Raw genomic sequence first — 16,747 nt, forward strand, 5'->3', positions numbered from 1 at the left:
TGTCTTCTTCTTTCAGTTCTGTTCTGTCTGTTCAGTCGTTTAGTCGTGTCCGACTCTTCGTGACCCCATGGACCAGAGCACGCCAGGCCCTCCTATCTTCCACCGCCTCCCGGAGTTGTGTCAAATTCATGTTGGTTGCTTCGATGACACTGTCCAACCATCTCATCCTCGGTCGTCCCCTTCTCCTCTTGCCTTCACACTTTCCCAACATCAAAGTCTTTTCCAGGGAGATTTCTCTTCTCATGAGATGGCCAAAGTACTGGAGCCTCAGCTACAGGATCTGTCCTTCCAATGAGCACTCGGGGTTGATTTCCTTTAGAATTGATAGGTTTGTTCTCTTTGCAGTCCAGGGAACTCTCAAGAGTCTCCTCCAGCACCACAATTCAAAGGCATCAATTCTTCGGCGGTCAGCTTTCTTTATGGTCCAGCTCTCACTTCCATACAACACTACAGGAAAAACCATAGCTTTGACTATTCGGACTTTTGTTGGCAAGGTGATGTCTCTGCTTGTTTCAGGCTGAACGCTAAACTAGAGACGGGGCATTTGTATTCGTCTCCTGGGGGAGACAAATACAAATATTGCCACCATAGGTCACTGGACTGATTGGACCCTCCCCCCCAGAACCAGGCCGTCCACTTACTGCTTGCAGCACAGTGCATGTGGCTGTCATCGTTCACGCTGCACCAATAACAGAAGTAGCCCAGCACTGGTGACCACTCGACAGCTTAGTGGAGAGACTTGTCATCCCATTTTCTCACTGGACTGGTCAGCAGTACAGGAAGGCGGGGAAGCTCCAGGCAGGTTACTTCCCCGATCAGTGCAGGCCACAAGCAGTAAGTGGACGCCTCGGTTCTGGGGGGAGGGTCCAATCAGCCCAGCTACCTGTGGTGGCAATATTCATATTAGTTTCCCCCAGGAGATGGATACGAATATCCCATCTCTATACAAAACATTATACTGTATTATATCAGCTGTTACTGTATAAATAGTAAATACCCAAGGCTGAAACCTATTGTAGAAAAACAGTGCAACAATTAATGTGCTTAGTTTGCATAGTTTCAAAATCTGCATATTGTATTTGCATAATAAAAATATTTGCATAGTATGCAAAGACATAGAATATGCAATATATCCACATAATTTATCCAGAGAACTAGAACATTGTCATTGTTTAGTCATTTAGTCATGTCTGACTCTTCGTGACCCCATGGACCAGAGCATGCCAGGCCCTCCTGTCTTCCACTGCCTCCCGGAGTTGTGTCAAATTCATGTTGGTTGCTTCGATGACACTGTCCAACCATCTCATCCTCTGTTGTTCACTTCTCCTCTTGCCTTCACACTTTCCCAACATCAAGGACTTTTCCAGGGAATCTTCTCATGAGATGGCCAAAGTATTGGAGCCTCAGCTTCAGGATCTGTCCTTCCTGTGAGCACTCAGGGTTGATTTCCTTCAAAATGGATAGGTTTGTTCTCCTTGCAGTCCAGGGGACTCTCAAGAGTCTTCTCCAGCACCATAATTCAAAAGCATCAATTCTTCGGCAGTCAGCTTTCTTTATGGTCCAGCTCTCAGTTCTGTACATCACTACAGGAAAAACCATAGCTCTGACTATGTGGACTTTTGTTGGCAAGGTGATGTCTCTGCTTTTTAAGATGCTGTCAAGGTTTGTCATCACTTTCCTTCCAAGAAGCAACTCTCAATGGCTGATAGCAGTTCAGCCAGTGGCAAACAGGATCCCAATTTCTGCCCATTCACAGTATATTTGTTTTGGTCTACCACTCTTCCTCCAAAGTTCCCAATGTTAAAGTAGATTATATTTTTCACCTTTTTTTGCAGCAGTGCTTCGCCAAATAGTGGAGGACATCTGTTTGTCATATGTGCTCTCCCTTACCTAGGTCTCTTGTGCTTAGTATTCTTTGATTTGTGATTGGTCACTGGAAGACAAACAAGGCTTCATCTGGAAGTGCAGTGACTGTCTCTAAGGAAGTCCTAGTTTAACCCTCCCAGCAGCATATAAGTGTTTTTTCATCAAAGCAGCTCCCATGACCAATCTGCTTAGAAAAGGTCCATGTGCCTGGAAGCCAGTCTGTTGGAAAAAGTGCAGATGTGCCAGGTACTGCCAGATGCTTCTGGGACTTCCCAGGCCCTCTGTGTCCAGCAGATAGTTGAACAAGTCCTTGCCAAATCCTTCAGCACCACCCACACAAAATTCCTTTGTGCACTGCAATTAGATTATTTGCATTCTGATATACGATGAAATGTCGGGGATTGAATTAACAGAGAAAGTCAACAAGAAATGGAGATGGTTGATCTTGTTGTCTTGCTTGTGCAATGTTTTAAATATTTCCGTGATTTATCAAAGTATGTTAAGAGTATTTATTTTGTGATCACTTTTTATATTGCATTAAGAAAAGACAGATTTCTATCTTTGGATTGTTTTAATACTCTGATCCTGCATTCATAAACTTGTAGCTTCCTCCCAGGTTCAGGAAGTACTGGAATAGAAACTTAGAAACAGGCTGTACCAATTTTACAGCATGTTCTAAGCATCAAGATCACCAAGATTTTAAAAATTATCATCAACCATATTTAGGCTGGGAAGTCATTTTTACTATACTTGCAGCCATATAAAACTTGATAACTCTGCATTTTTTAAAAGGCACCCACCTATGCAAGAATAGCTATGTATCAGCAATAGTAGGTTACTGAACAGAGGTACAAATATAGAGAACATACCCTGAAGAAACCCAGATGCCAAATTGGTCTACTGAGGCATAACTACTATTATTCATAATAACAGCCACAAAATCAAGTGTTCATTCATCTGTTCACCTTCTAATGTGATATATGCTGTCATCTGCTAGCAATACCAGGAAATGTTCTGTGAACTATCAGCATTCCTCTCTGACCATTGCTCCCACCATTGCTCACAACCTTTGGCCAAGTGGAAACCTCCAGTTAAAGCAACAGGGTGCTCTTTGATTGCGCAACTGCAGACTGGAGATTGGCAGGGCTCAAGTGGAAAGCTCTGCCCTTGAGCTCTTAAGTTCTGCAAAAAAAGGGAACAGGATGCCAGCCCTGATAATTCAAGATGCAAATAAATAATTGGGCACAAAATATGACATCAGAAATGGCTAAACTCAGCAAAACAGAAGGGAAACATTGCCACCTTCTAGGATGCACTATCACTGGAGCTGGTAAGTCAGGGTAAATTATGAACCCTTGCAGCAATGAAAGCCACTATTGCAGCTGCTGGACATACTTTGTCCCTGCTTGCCTACCTCCTAGCCAGCCAAAACAAAGAAGCAAAAAACTGTGCTCTGGGTTTTCATGTGACTCACATTCTGGACCCATTTACCTGGATTCCAATCTTGCCATTTCTAAATCTGCTGGCCAAATGGTAGTTCTGTCACCATTCAAATCCTTGCTTCCCCCACCTCCCAATTACAGTAGAAGTATCCACCAACCACCCCTAGTCACAGGTTTTGGCTCAGAAAAAGCAGAGAATGGGATGGTGCTGACCTGGCATACCTAAAGCAGAATCTACTCCCAAATATTCCTTCTAGAATGGCTGAAGGCATCCATTCAGCCAGTCTCTAGCAAAAACTATGTGATGGCCCCCGTTCTGCAGTGCATTTATATAAGAAAGAAAAACAGCAGGTATCTGCAGGAGATATGTAGAAAAGAGTGCAGAGCTAAGGATTGTTATACAGTGGTGCCCCGCATAGCGACATTAATCCATTCCAGGATTAACGTCGCTATCCGGATTCGTCGCTATGCGGGGGGGAAACCCATAGGAACACATTAAACTCTGTTTAATGCGTTCCTATTGGGGAAAAACTCACTGCTATGCGGGGAATCTTCCATCTGGCCACCATTTTCGCCGCCCGGTAAGCAAGGGCAGGGTGCGAAAACGCTGCGGGTGGCCATTTTGTTGACCTGGCAGCCATTTTGGAACCACCGATCAGCTGTTTATAAAACATCGCAATGCGAAGATCAGTAAGCGAAACACTTACCGATCATCGCAATGCGATGTTTTCCCTATCTAAAACATTGCAATGCAATCGCATTAGCGATCGCAAAAAACGCGTCGCTATGCGGATTCGTTGTTAAACGGTGCACTCGTTAAGCGAGGCACCACTGTACTTACCTCTCTTATTGGTACAAATACATTAAAGCATCTCTACAGCTACTATCAAAAAAATCCCCAAGAGAGAGCCGCTGTTCATTCTTGGAGACTTTAACCCTAGAGTTGGTGCTGATCACAATTCTTGGTCCACTTGTCTAGGCCATTTTAGTGTAGGGAAGATGAATGAAAATGGCCAACGCTTGCTGGAGTTTTTCTGTTATTGTGATCTTTGTATCAGCAACACATTCTTTAATACGAAGCTTCAACACAGAGTCTCTTGGAGACATCCAAGACTGAAGCATTGGCATCAGCTTGATCTGATGCTCACTAGACACTCTAGCCTTTCTACTATTATGATCACACACAGTTATCAGGCTGCTGATTGCAATACTGATCACTCTCTGGTGTGTAGCAGAGTAAAACTGCGAATAAAGAGATCGTATCACACAAAAAAGGAAGGAAGACCACATATTGACATCAGCAAGACTCACAAGCAAAGTGGAGGAATTCAACCAAGTGCTTGGGGAAACTCTTCCAGGCCAGGCTAGTGCAAATGCTCCTGAACAATGGGAACATTTGAAGTGTTTCAAGTGTTTATAACACCACCTTGTTCACATTTGGCAAGAAGACCAAAAAGACGGCAGACTGATTTGAAGCCCATTCGGAGGAGTTGATACCAGCCATCGAGGATAAGAGGAGAGCTCTAGCAGCATACAAAGCCTGTCCTAGTGAGTACAACTTGCAGGTTCTTTTGAGTTGCTCATAGCAAAGTCCAATAGACTGCCAGGAGATGGTCTAACAATTATTGGCTTCAGCTCTGCTCTCATTTACAGATAGCCATGGACACAGGTAACATCAAGGAAATGTATGATGGTATCAAGCAGGCTTTAGATCCAATACAGAGGAAATCTGCTCTTTGGAAGGCTTCTACAGGCGTGATCATCCAGGACCGAGCACAACAGATGGAACGCTGGGTGCAGCAGTACTCTGAGCTATATTCTAAGATGCATTAAATAACATCAAGTGCCTGCCTGTCTCGGAAGAATTGAACAGCTAACCAACTTCAGCAGAAATAAAAGTGGCCTTGGATTCCCTCGCCTCTAGCAAGGCACCTGGGAAGGATAACACCCCTGCTGAAGTGCTGTAAAGAGATCATCACCACTGAGCTGTATGAAATCTTTCGTCTTTGCTGGAGGGAAATTGGAGTACCACAGGACATGAAGGATGTACACATTGTCACATTGTACAAGAACAAAGGTGACAGGCAACTGCAATTATTATTGTGTCATCTCTCTTTTCAGTGTTGTAGAGAAGCTGCTTGCCCGTGCTGTGCTGAAGAAGTTACAGGTGCTTACAGACAGAGTCTATTCAGAATCACAGTGTGGATTTCGAGCTAATAGATCCATCACTGAGGTATTTTCCCTCAGACAGTTGCAGGAGAAATGTAGGGAACAATGACAACCACTCTTTGTGGTCTTCATAGATCTTACAAAAGCCTTTGATTTGGTTAGCAGGGATGGCCTTTTTAAAATCCTTCCCAAGACTGGATGTCCACCTCAACTCCTTAACATCATCAGGTCTTTCATGAAGAAATGAAGGTCGCTGTAGTTTTTGATGGCTCAACATCAGATCCCTTTGACATCCGAGTGAAACAGGTCTTTGTCCTCGCGCCAACTCTGTTTGGGATCTTTTTTGCTGTCATGCTGAAGCATGTTTTTGGAACTGCAACAGAAGGTATCTATCTCTGGACTAGATCAGATGGAAAGCTCTTTAATCTCTCTAGATTGTGAGCAAAGACCAAAGTCCAGGTGGAATGCATGCAGGATTTCCTCTTTGCCGATGATGCAGATGTTGTTGCCCATTCTGCTGAAGAGCTCCAACAACTTATGAACCATTTTAGCAAGGCCTGCCAAGACTTTGGATTAACAATCAGCCTGAAGAGAACACATGGGCGAGGGCATGGACTCACCTCCCTCTAGTACCATCTCTACACAAGAATTGGAGGTTGTTGATAATTTTGTCTACCTTGGCACAGCGATCTCTGAAACTCTCTAGATGTCGAGTTGGATAAACGCATTGGCAAAGCAGCTACCATGTTCTCAAAACTCACAAAGAGAGTATGGCTTAATAAGAAGCTGACAGCACATACCAAGATCCAAGTCTATAGAGCCTGTGTCCCGAGTACACTCCTATACTTCAGTGAGTCCTAGACCCTTTGTGCATGGCAGGAGAGGAAGTTGAACACGTTCCATATGTGTTGTCTCTGACATATATTTGGCATCACCTGGCAGGACAAAGTTCCAAATAGTGTAGTCCTGGAATGAGCTGGAATTGTTAGCATGTATACATTACTATCAGAGTAGACTTCGGTCTAGATGGGAGGTCTAACTGAAACAGTGACTTATACTTTGGCTTGGGCATGTCGTGAGAATGGCTGATGGTCAGATTCCAACAGAATTAGTGCAGGGAAAGCGCCCCAGAGGGAGACCACAGCTGCGATACAAGAATATCTGGAAGTGGGATCTGAAGGCCTTAGGAATGGACCTCAACAGATGGGAAATCTTGACATCTGAGCGTTCAGCCTGGAGGCAGGCAGTATAGCATGGCTTCTCCCAATTTGAAGAGGCACTTGTTCAGCAGGCCGAGGCAAAGAGGCAGTCCTGAAAGCAGCAAAATTAGGGAGCTGGACAGGGGACAGATTGTATTTGTCTTCAGTGTGAAAGGGATTGTCACTCTTGAACTGGCCTTCTCAGCCACACTAGCCGCTGTTCCAAGACCTCTATTCAGAGCACATTACCATAGTCTCTCAAGACTGAAGGATGCCTGCACATCTCTGCCATTGTCATTTTCATCATCATCATCATCATTTACAGATTCCATCTGCAGATTCTTTACATAGATTTCGGTGGGGGGGACCCAGTTTCAGCAGCAGAGGGGAAATAGCTATTCCAGAACTAATTACTCATTTTTACAAAAGGAATCCAAAGGGAGCAGTGGGATTTACCAGTTTTCTGCTTTTAAAAATCCTCAGAGTTTTATAAACCATTGGGCAAAATCTTGCTTGGCATAACTTTGGGCCATATAACATGGATTAGCCAATGGAAACATTTAATTTACCCTTTACATCTCTTTAGGGCTACCTTTTGATCTGGGAAAGCCTTTGGGAAGACTTGAGATGGGAGTAGGGGGAGCCTCTAAAGATTGCTTTTAGGTCACCAGTGCAGGGATTGGGATCACTGACAGCCCGTGGTGATTGTTTTTTTCCTTTTTTCCTTTTACAGTACTTTTAAAGATGGACACGCAACGCCCGCCCATCTCCACTCCCAAGACTTCCAAAAGACAAAAGGGAGCCCTAGGAAGCCTCAGAATATAATACAGGCAGGCAGGAGAGGAGCAGGTTGTAATTAGTGTAAATTACATTTTTCCAGTACCTGATCTAGGTTACAGCAGTGCAAAATTATGCCAACAGAATTTTGCTTGATAATTGAAATGTTGCAATAGCCAGTTCTGCTCTGCAAAAACCAGAGGGCACTGAAGGAGAAGGCATTGGCCATAAATGCAGAAATCAGTTTTGTAAGGCCAACTAATATAATAAATTAAAGTTCTGCATTGGATGGATATGTGAGCGGAATCTGGAGAAGCCTATATGATTCCTAGTAAAGAAGTTCAGAGAGACTGAAAGGAAGTGAGATCAGACCAAAGCATACCAATCTATAGGCAAGGAAGCAATAGATAAGGAAAGTGGTTGGGCTGGAGCACATTTCTCTGTACATTATGTCTTCGCTGAGAAATAGATCGCACCAGACAATTCCACAAGTGACCCAGATTACCGCCTGTTTCCCTGTGTGATCACATCCTTAGTCTACACGGAGAGACTGTTTGAAGGAGTATTCAACAAAAATGACACTGAGGGAGAATGGTATCAAATCCAGCAGTGTATGCCATTTTCTCTTAGGGTGTCCTAATATTTTTTTTTACTTAATTATTAATGTAAATCTAAACAAATCAGGTTTTTGCCTCTTCCAACTGAAATTTTAATAATTTGAGCCTTACTGCTGTGTTTTATATAGCAGCAATTTAAAGACATGCAAAATATGTATGCTAAGCTACTGGGCTGGAGAACAAATGTCTCTTTAATCTTCTTCAGAAGAAATATTTTAAAATGGAAATGTTAGATTAATATGAAAAAATGCTCTCTCTCTCTCTCTCTCTCTCTCTCTCTCTCTCTCTCTCTCTCTCTCTCTCAGTCTCAGTGGTGTTTGCTTCCCTTCCCATTTGGGTGCCCATGATACTTTTGAGATGTACCCACTCCAACAGTGTTGCCTGCCCCTCAAACTGCCAGGGAAAAGAATTCAACGTTATTCCAGAAGTTCCATGTTCTGTTTGAGCCAGGCACTTGCTGCACGGACCTTGGCTGTGTTGAAAAGATTTTGGCATCTGCTATGTTCTTCAGCAAACGTTTGAAGAGGGCCATATTTACCTTCCTGCTAGAAAGGCAGGTGTGGAGCACAAATCAGGCAGATCATAGAATGAACTATGAAGTTGTGCAAATATTTTGCAGTACATACTACAACTCTGTGAAAACCAACACACAGTATGAAAACCCCATGCAGATACACACACACCCCCAAGTGCTACTTAGAAAAATGAGGGGTAACATTTTTGTTTATACTAGCTCCTCTAGTAAGGATGTTTTCTCATATGAGTTGAATGGGGTGCTTTAACCCCCCCCCCAAATTGTTAAATCAGGAATGGGAACCTCAGGACGGGGGTCTACATGGCTTTGTCATTGACCTGCATTTCTCTTCCTTCGGTTACACCTCCCCACTCCCACCCCCCAATATTCTTATGCTCTTTACTTACCCTCCAAGCTCTGTGGATTGAGCATTTGGACTGTTAAGGCAAAGATGGAACTACCTGTTTATTTCAGTGTTAGAGGACATGCTGAGCCACAGCAGTACCAAAGTGCAACAGTAGGGGGCTAGCGGCCAAGATCGGTCAGTAAATTCAGGATGGAGAATTGATTCTGCATGCCTTTGAGTATTTGAGGATATTGAATAACTCTGCTTCTCCACTCATATATAATCAAGACGTTTGGTCTATATAAAGGTTAATAGTAGGGCACATGTTTGGCAGTGGGGATCACAAAGATCCCGGGAATCCCGGGCATCTCCAGCTTCAAGGATGAGATATGGAGTTATTGGTATTCTACACCAATCCTTACCACTTGTTCGTCCCCCTGCTTCCCACTGGTGGGAGACCAAGCTGCACCAGCTGAGCTGATTATTCTTGGTGTCCTCTCATGCACACTTTTACTGATATAATCACACTTATCCACCACTATGCTCCCTCCTCCTGCTGTTGTTGCCACAATCAGCTCTGCCTCATCTTTTTATTCCTGGCTACTCAGACTCTTTGCATGTCTAGTTAATTAAAACATCTTTACATTTTATTTTTCAACCTTTTAATTTTAAGTTGGTTGGGGCCTAATCAAATTAAATCACCATTCTAATTGTGTTTTGCTAAGTCAGGGCAAAAATTAAAAGATTAACCACATTCATAAAAAGACCATCCAGTTTTTCCAGCAGGACACATGATCCATAAACTCAGCAAGCAATACAATCATTACATATTTATAAATCTCTTCCGCAGGTGTTGGCAAAGCTGTCCTCTGTAACTGATGCAGATTATCCTTGGGCCACTTACTCCTCCCAATAATTGGCTCTCGGCAAGGGAAACATTTTAATAGCTATAAAATCAGGATATACTGTACAGGACAAGGAGCCAACACAGCTGGTAAGACCCTGAAGATGCTCCACAAAGATAAAAAGACCCTTGTTTTGCTATGGATGCCTGGTCAAGAGGATAGTATTCTACACTGAAAAGCAGCAGAATTAGAGAGCTAATCCAATGTCTTCTTAAGAGTCAAAGCATAAATTGTACTCATTGTTTCCTTTCTTGGAAGAGGATTGTAGGTACTGGACCATTTTTCCTCCAACATCTGCTTCAACACATTTATGGCTGGATGCCTGTTTACAACAGAAAATGACTGCCTGAGTGCATTCTTATTTCCGCCCACTTCATTGGCACTTGTTAAGCAAAAACACAAACAACTTGCCAATCAATCCAGCACCTACATATAGAATTCCACCCTGGTGATCAATGAATACAGTCACTGAGAGACTGACTGTTCAGGCAACTAAACATGTCCCCTTGGAGGAACTGCTGCTGGCATCAGATGGGAGTCCTGGAATGAATGAGGTTCATATGATACTGTGGAATTGGCAGAAAACTTCAGGAGTATGTCTAGGGAAAAAGAGGGAGTAACATGTGGGTCAATGGTAGGGGTTGTGTTGTTCGGGACATGCTGTGTAGTTAATTATTTAAGAAGAATTAATGCTCTGATTCTGAGAGCATCATCCTTACACTGCTCATTTAGGAATGGCTTCAGGATATCATTATATTAATTATTCTTGAAAAGATTAACAACATTAGTTAAAAAGTAACTTTTTTAAAAAAAAATATCTGGGAGATTATGGGAGAAAAGCAGACCTCTAGGGATGGGGCTTTTGCAGAAAAAAAACTCCCAACCCATAATTTGTCAGGACTCTCCCACCCAGTCAAATTATGGTAGTGGCAGGTATCAAACAGCAAGAGGTAGAGCAGCCTTCTTACCGCTATGTCATCCTCTGAAAAGCACCTAAGTACACTGTGACAATTGCCCCAGGTCACTCCTCCCATTCATCATCATGATCTAATTTGCATGAGCCTATGAGAGGATTGGAGGGGCAGAGTCAGCTGCTATATGAAGGTTTGGCAGGAGGAGGGGGAGATAGAGAGATAAGAGACTGGTTAGTCAGAGAGAGAAGGAACAGATACTAATAGAGATAAAGCTGGTTAAGATAAATAGATAGAGAAGGTGGTAATTATATGGCAAGAGAAAGGTATGTATTGAGAGACCTGTTAATGATGTACTTGTGTACAATGTTCATCTGAAGAACTGTGACTATTAAATTGGCTTCACTTCAATAAATAAGTTCTCTTTGCATTCACAAGACAAGTGTTTTGACAAACTTCATTTATATTGTGGATTGATGTAATCCATTGGTGGCAGTGAGAGGAAAACATGACTGGAGCCTTTTGTGAGGGCACGACACGTAGGTGCCACAAAGGGTGAACGTCACATACACCTTTGCAAGTCATGTGGATTTCCTGCAAATCACAAGGGTGCATTGGGGAAGGAGCTCCAGGAATTCATATTTTTTTTTTTAAAAAGTCCTATCCCTAGAAACCTCAGTTTTGACGAACTGAGGTGTAGAAAATCAGATCCAACCCTCCTATGAGCTGGTTGATTTCCCCTGTCTCAGCTGCTTTAATGAGGGTGGGGGAAGGAGTCATACAAGGAGAGAAAAAACCCCATACCATGGTAATGATCCAAAGAACCCTGCTGGCCACTCTTTTGGCTGTGGTATTTGTTCTCCAGAATAGCTAGGCCCTGAATTACTTACTTGGAGGAATATCAGAGTGAGGCATGAGGGTAAACTTTCTAGGCAAATGCTTCAGTAAGCAGCTAGTACAGCTTTCCAGAGAGCCAGCCCTACCTCCCACCCGCATGTATTGCAAAGAAAAAAGCTCCGGCTGTAGAAATTATGCCATTCTGGATTATTTATTTGAGCTCTGGGTCAGCCTATAAAGTTTAAGTCAACAACCTACTGACCACTGCTGTGTGGGGGCACAGATCTGAGGAAACAAAAATACAAATATTTACTCTGACTGTTGCTCAGCATTTGCTGTGTAGGCTTGCCAGTAATAAAACACAGGTGCTGGTGAAGGGAAATGTTAAGAGAATAAAGAGAAATGGGATCAAACTCTCCAGACATGGCACATGATACAACACCTCCTTTTTCCCTTAAAAAAAAAGGATGCCTACCTTCCTCACTGACAAGTAATGAAATTCCATCACAAGGTTTTTTTTTTTTTTGAGTGAACTATATATTTGGTCAAGGAAAAAGCCCAAACACAACAAATAGGTCAAAGCTGAAAATGGCCTTTATGTTTTCAGGGAACTGAGATCAGCCATCATTTCTGTGCGTCTGAATGCCTTGTTAGGTAGAATCTAAGAGCTGAGGTTCCTACCAGTGCCTAATTCATTCAGTTTGCACATTTATATTTTCAGACTGGGTCTAAAATGCAGACCTCATGGCTGTGATGTTACTCATTAAGTAGCATCTTCTTCCTTAGGATTTTCAAGCCATAAAACTGAGACCAGGAGGTGGGCTCTCTTTGTGATGTTAAATAGGTGGGCCTTATGACATCATAGGAACAAGGGCAGGACAGGAAACCAACTGCAGCTGCTTCTTGTCTTGTTGATTGTATAAATGGACACTAGGTAACCCAAGTAAATGGGCCCAGAATCAGGGTACAACATCTGACCTAAACTTGGACCTTTTTTCATGTCTTCCCTCACTGAAGGTTTTTTGTATCACATACCCTGAAGAAAAATTCTAGAGAACTCAGAAGCATGCACAATTTTGCATCATGTTAGATGATCCTAAAAAACTGTTCAAAAGTGAATTGTGGAATTGTGACAAACACCCTTTTTGTAAAAAAATAGCGTTATGTTGATAATCAAGATCCACAACATCAACTGTATTTATTCAGATGTAACACTAAGTCCAGTGGGACTTACTCCCAAGTAGCATTTCTGAGTCAAAGCAACAACTCACATTAAATTTAGCTGTAACTTTTCAGGGACATATTTTTCATTTTGCTAATGAATTAATGGTCTGGCTGGAGAGAAAGGAAATAATCCATCCCTGGTTATTTATTTAATGTTATCCAAAGTTTCCACCTTTATATGGAATCTCCATTACATACTCCTTTTCAGGAGGTTAGATACTTCTGCCCTCTAGTGACTTGGTATGATATTCAACCTACAGACAGATTTTCATTAACAAAAATTAGTATGTTTTAAAAACAATGACTTCACAGTGTATGTCCTGGCCTCTCTTTTATATCCCTGTCATATTTCTGATGGCTAAGCTTCATGATCTTGGAGTCACCCATACACTACAGTGACTACTACCATTCTCACGAAAGCTTCTATCCTGTGCTCTCCCACCTACAGTGCACAAACAGAGAAATTTTCCAGACTCTGCACTGTTGTTGAGATTTTGGAAAGCTCACTGTGACCCATATGTTACATACAAAACAGCGTTGTCTGCATCAGTGGCCAGAAACATCTGCACTAATTTCCTGAGAGCCATCGCGATCAATTGTGCGAGGGACTCCCAGATATGAAGGGGCACCCACACGTATCCCCCTGATTTTCTCTCCCCCCCCTTTATCTTTCCTCTTGTAGATAGGCCTCTTTTACACATCTGTAATTTTATCATGCTTTTCCTTGATCATATTTGTATCTCAATCAATCGTGATTGCTTTTAGCCAATACAATAAACTTGAACTAGAACTTAGAAAGCTCACTGCCAGCCTTTGAGAATTCCTCCTGTCACCCACCAACAAAAAGAACAAAACATTGACATTAAAATAAGTTACAATAGTCTATAATTCAAGGAAGAAACATGTATGCAGAAGACAAGTGTATATTGTCCAGACATGCTTTCCTTCATAGTTTTGAAGACTAAAAGGTCTGTCACTGCCAACTGGTCATAACAGCACTAAGGGGCGGAGTATCTCCCAGTGGCTGAGGGACAAACTGTATGGAACCTGATTTGAAGTCCTGCTTCCATTGACCTCTGGCTCTGGCCCTTATAGGTACAAAAATCCTAAACTAGATGGATACTTGGGCTGATCCATAAAAGTTTACACCAGTTCTTGATGCCTACAAGTTATCTATAAATGCTCTACCCAGCCTATCATAGGAAACTAGTTGATTTGGTTCATTCTCCTGTTTATCCTCTTCCATTGTACTAGTTCTCCTTTACTATGACATCATGTGCCATCTAGTGAGATGCTGTCACCACCAAAACCCTCTCTATGATGTAACTGGTGTAAAGCACAGTTGAGAAATCTGGGACCCTTCAAAAACTCTAGTTCGCATCATTGATCCTAGACAGCATAATCTATGTTCAGAAATGATGGGAGCTGGAGTATTGCAACACTTGAAGTTCCACATGTTCCCCACCCTGAGATATGGTATTTCTCTCCATAAAACAGGCTTTTGTGGGTCTGCATCCTCTGACTAAAGGAACTGACAGAGCAAGCAGCATCCGACTTACCATCGTAACAAGTTCAGAACTGGAAAAGTTGCCACATGGAAAAAATGTGAAATGCAACATATGCAAGAGTGACTAATTTAATGCGTTCGCTGGCAAAATAAAACAAACTGTTATATTCTGAGGTTTTTTTAAAAAATAGTCTCTGGAATATTAGGGCATGGGGCTGAATGTAGACATTCACAGAGGGATTTGACTACATTCTTCTACAGCTGTACTTCAGAGTGACAAAAGAGTTCCCTGCCTTCACAACCTAGTGTTGCATTCCTTACTGAAGATGCATGAGATAAATGTACTTTCTGTTTTACAGGAGGAGAAGCAGGGAAATTCAGAAATCTCCCTTGTCTCTATAACCAGGATGTGATCCATAGATGGTGCACCATCACAGATATCTAGTCTGTTTGGATGCTTTTGAATGCTACTTTATTAAAGTCTCACACTGATTACTTTTATCAAAAGACCAATGAATACAATGTTGAATGTGCACCTACTAAGTCTGCAGTTAGTTTCTAGTTATTTTATAAATCATTATCTTAATTGCATACTTGTGAAATCTGAATATTAGAGTTTTAATAGTGTGGTGTTAAAGAGTTGTTGCAATACTGCAGAAGGAAGAATATAGAAAGTCTGTGTTGTGTAGTAACTGAGTGAAGTGCTCTGCTGGGTAGACCTGTGTTCAAATCCCTCTTCATCCATTAAAATTTGCAGTGGATAGTGCTGGGCCCAAAAATACTTTCTGTTGAACCTGCCTTATAAGGTTGTTCCAAGAATAAAGAGGACCCATCGCAGGCAGTGATGTTTCCTTTTGTTTGTTGAAGAAAACCAGAACATATCAAAAAACTAAAATACCTAAATTTTCATAATCCAGAGCACCTGGCAGAGTGATTCCCAACCTTGGGTCCAGATGTTCTTGGATTACAACTCCCAGAAACCCTGGCCAGCACAACTGGTGGTGAAGGCTTCTGCTAATTTTAATCCAAGAACATCTGGGAACCACTGGCCGAGCATGATGCCCAGGCATGCTTCAGTCTCTCTACCCATCTTTACCTATTTTCATTTATATATCACAACTATAAACTGCCTCATCTGGAAAGCTTCAGGTAATTCACCACATGCACAAGTTAAAGTAAATTTTTTAAAACGGTAAATATCAAAAATGCCATATCACACAATGCACCTTGAAGTTTACCAACATTTTAAACGTTTTCTTCCAAATCGTACACTCTTATGCATACATTTGCAATGTCTTCCACGTTTGAATGCAGTAACGCTGCAGAGCCGGCATTATTGGCTTTCTGACATCACACTGAAGAATGAACATGACTGGTCCTCTCCATTCAGCCCACAGTTCAGCTGCAGTCTTCTAAAGTGCCAGAATGAATGGCAGTGATAGCTTTCCAGATTTGATGCAACTCTTGACAAGTTGTCCAGCAAAAACACACCACCTCTAGTTCTCAAACCAATGCATAATTCCTGCCTGTATTAGTGGGAAAGGCTAAATGTTGGAACAAACCTCTCTTCACTTGCCCACTCTCGAAACTTGAGAGAGAGAGAGAGAGAGAGAGAGAGAGGAGGTTCTTACCTTCTATGACCTGAGCCGGCAGAACAGCATGGAGCAATGAACCCAAAAGTAACAGGAACAAATTCCACGGCCACTGGGACTGGCTGGAGGATAAAAAAAAAAAAGTTAAAAAGCACAAGAAAGGAAGGGAGAGGTAAAATGAACAAGTTCAGTGCAGATACATAAAGAGGGAAAAGAAGGGCAGGATTCTTACCAGGGGGACATTTTGCAAAAGCAGATCCTCAGGAGGAGGCTGCTGCAGCTGCCTGCCTATATTGCGTTCAGAAATGCAAAGACATAGGCAAAGGCAGAGGCTGCTGCTGCTGCTGTGGCTGCTGTTGCATTCTCCCCCACCCGCATTCAGCGCAAGTGGAACAAAGGCTGCTCTCACTGAGGCTGGCTCTTGGGTGAGTCACTGCGAGCCTACAAGCTGGGCTCCAGCAATGAAATCCGACTCCTTCTAAAGTTTTCTTCACAAAACTACCATCTTCTAACTTCTTATCCTGCATCTCAGTACTAAGGCCAAGACTTCACGCTCCTCCTATCCTCTGCCTGGCCTCAAACTTCCCATGAAATGACGGTTCTGTGCCACCACATACTGAGTGACTTCCTCCATCTCTCACTCTGTCGCGGAAGGCTATGTTGCCTTCACAGTTAGTATCCTTCCAGAAACGTTTCTCCCTCATGTTTTGTAGGTCTCTGTTATAGTGTTGCTTGGGAAATTGTGTTAGCTGCTGGGCCAACACATCTATATGCACATGGGGCTTAAACTAGAATGGGATTATTGCAAGCAGGTAGGGGAGTTTTAAACCTTTCACCCAGC

At 42.5% G+C, this 16,747-nt stretch overlaps 1 protein-coding gene across 2 annotated transcripts in view; it reads right to left on the bottom strand.

The window, feature by feature from the left end:
• The window catches only part of COL15A1 (collagen type XV alpha 1 chain), a 202,593-nt gene extending 186,050 nt beyond the window's left edge, over positions 1–16,543 (bottom strand). The window contains exons 1-2 of one of the 2 annotated variants that reach the window (XM_078377611.1): positions 16,139–16,543; positions 15,946–16,028 (exon numbers count right to left, since the gene is read on the bottom strand). Coding sequence is in view for 1 of the 2 variants with exons in the window: in XM_020806775.3 (XP_020662434.3) it covers positions 15,946–16,028; positions 16,139–16,149 (94 nt within the window). In the remaining variant the exon portion in view is untranslated. The remainder of the gene's footprint in view (positions 1–15,945; positions 16,029–16,138) is intronic. The other variant, XM_020806775.3, reaches the window with a different exon arrangement.
• Positions 16,544–16,747: the final 204 nt, after the last annotated feature.

The sequence above is a fragment of the Pogona vitticeps genome, chromosome 6 (assembly GCF_051106095.1).
Source record: "Pogona vitticeps strain Pit_001003342236 chromosome 6, PviZW2.1, whole genome shotgun sequence".
Taxonomy (NCBI): Eukaryota; Metazoa; Chordata; class Lepidosauria; order Squamata; family Agamidae; genus Pogona; species Pogona vitticeps.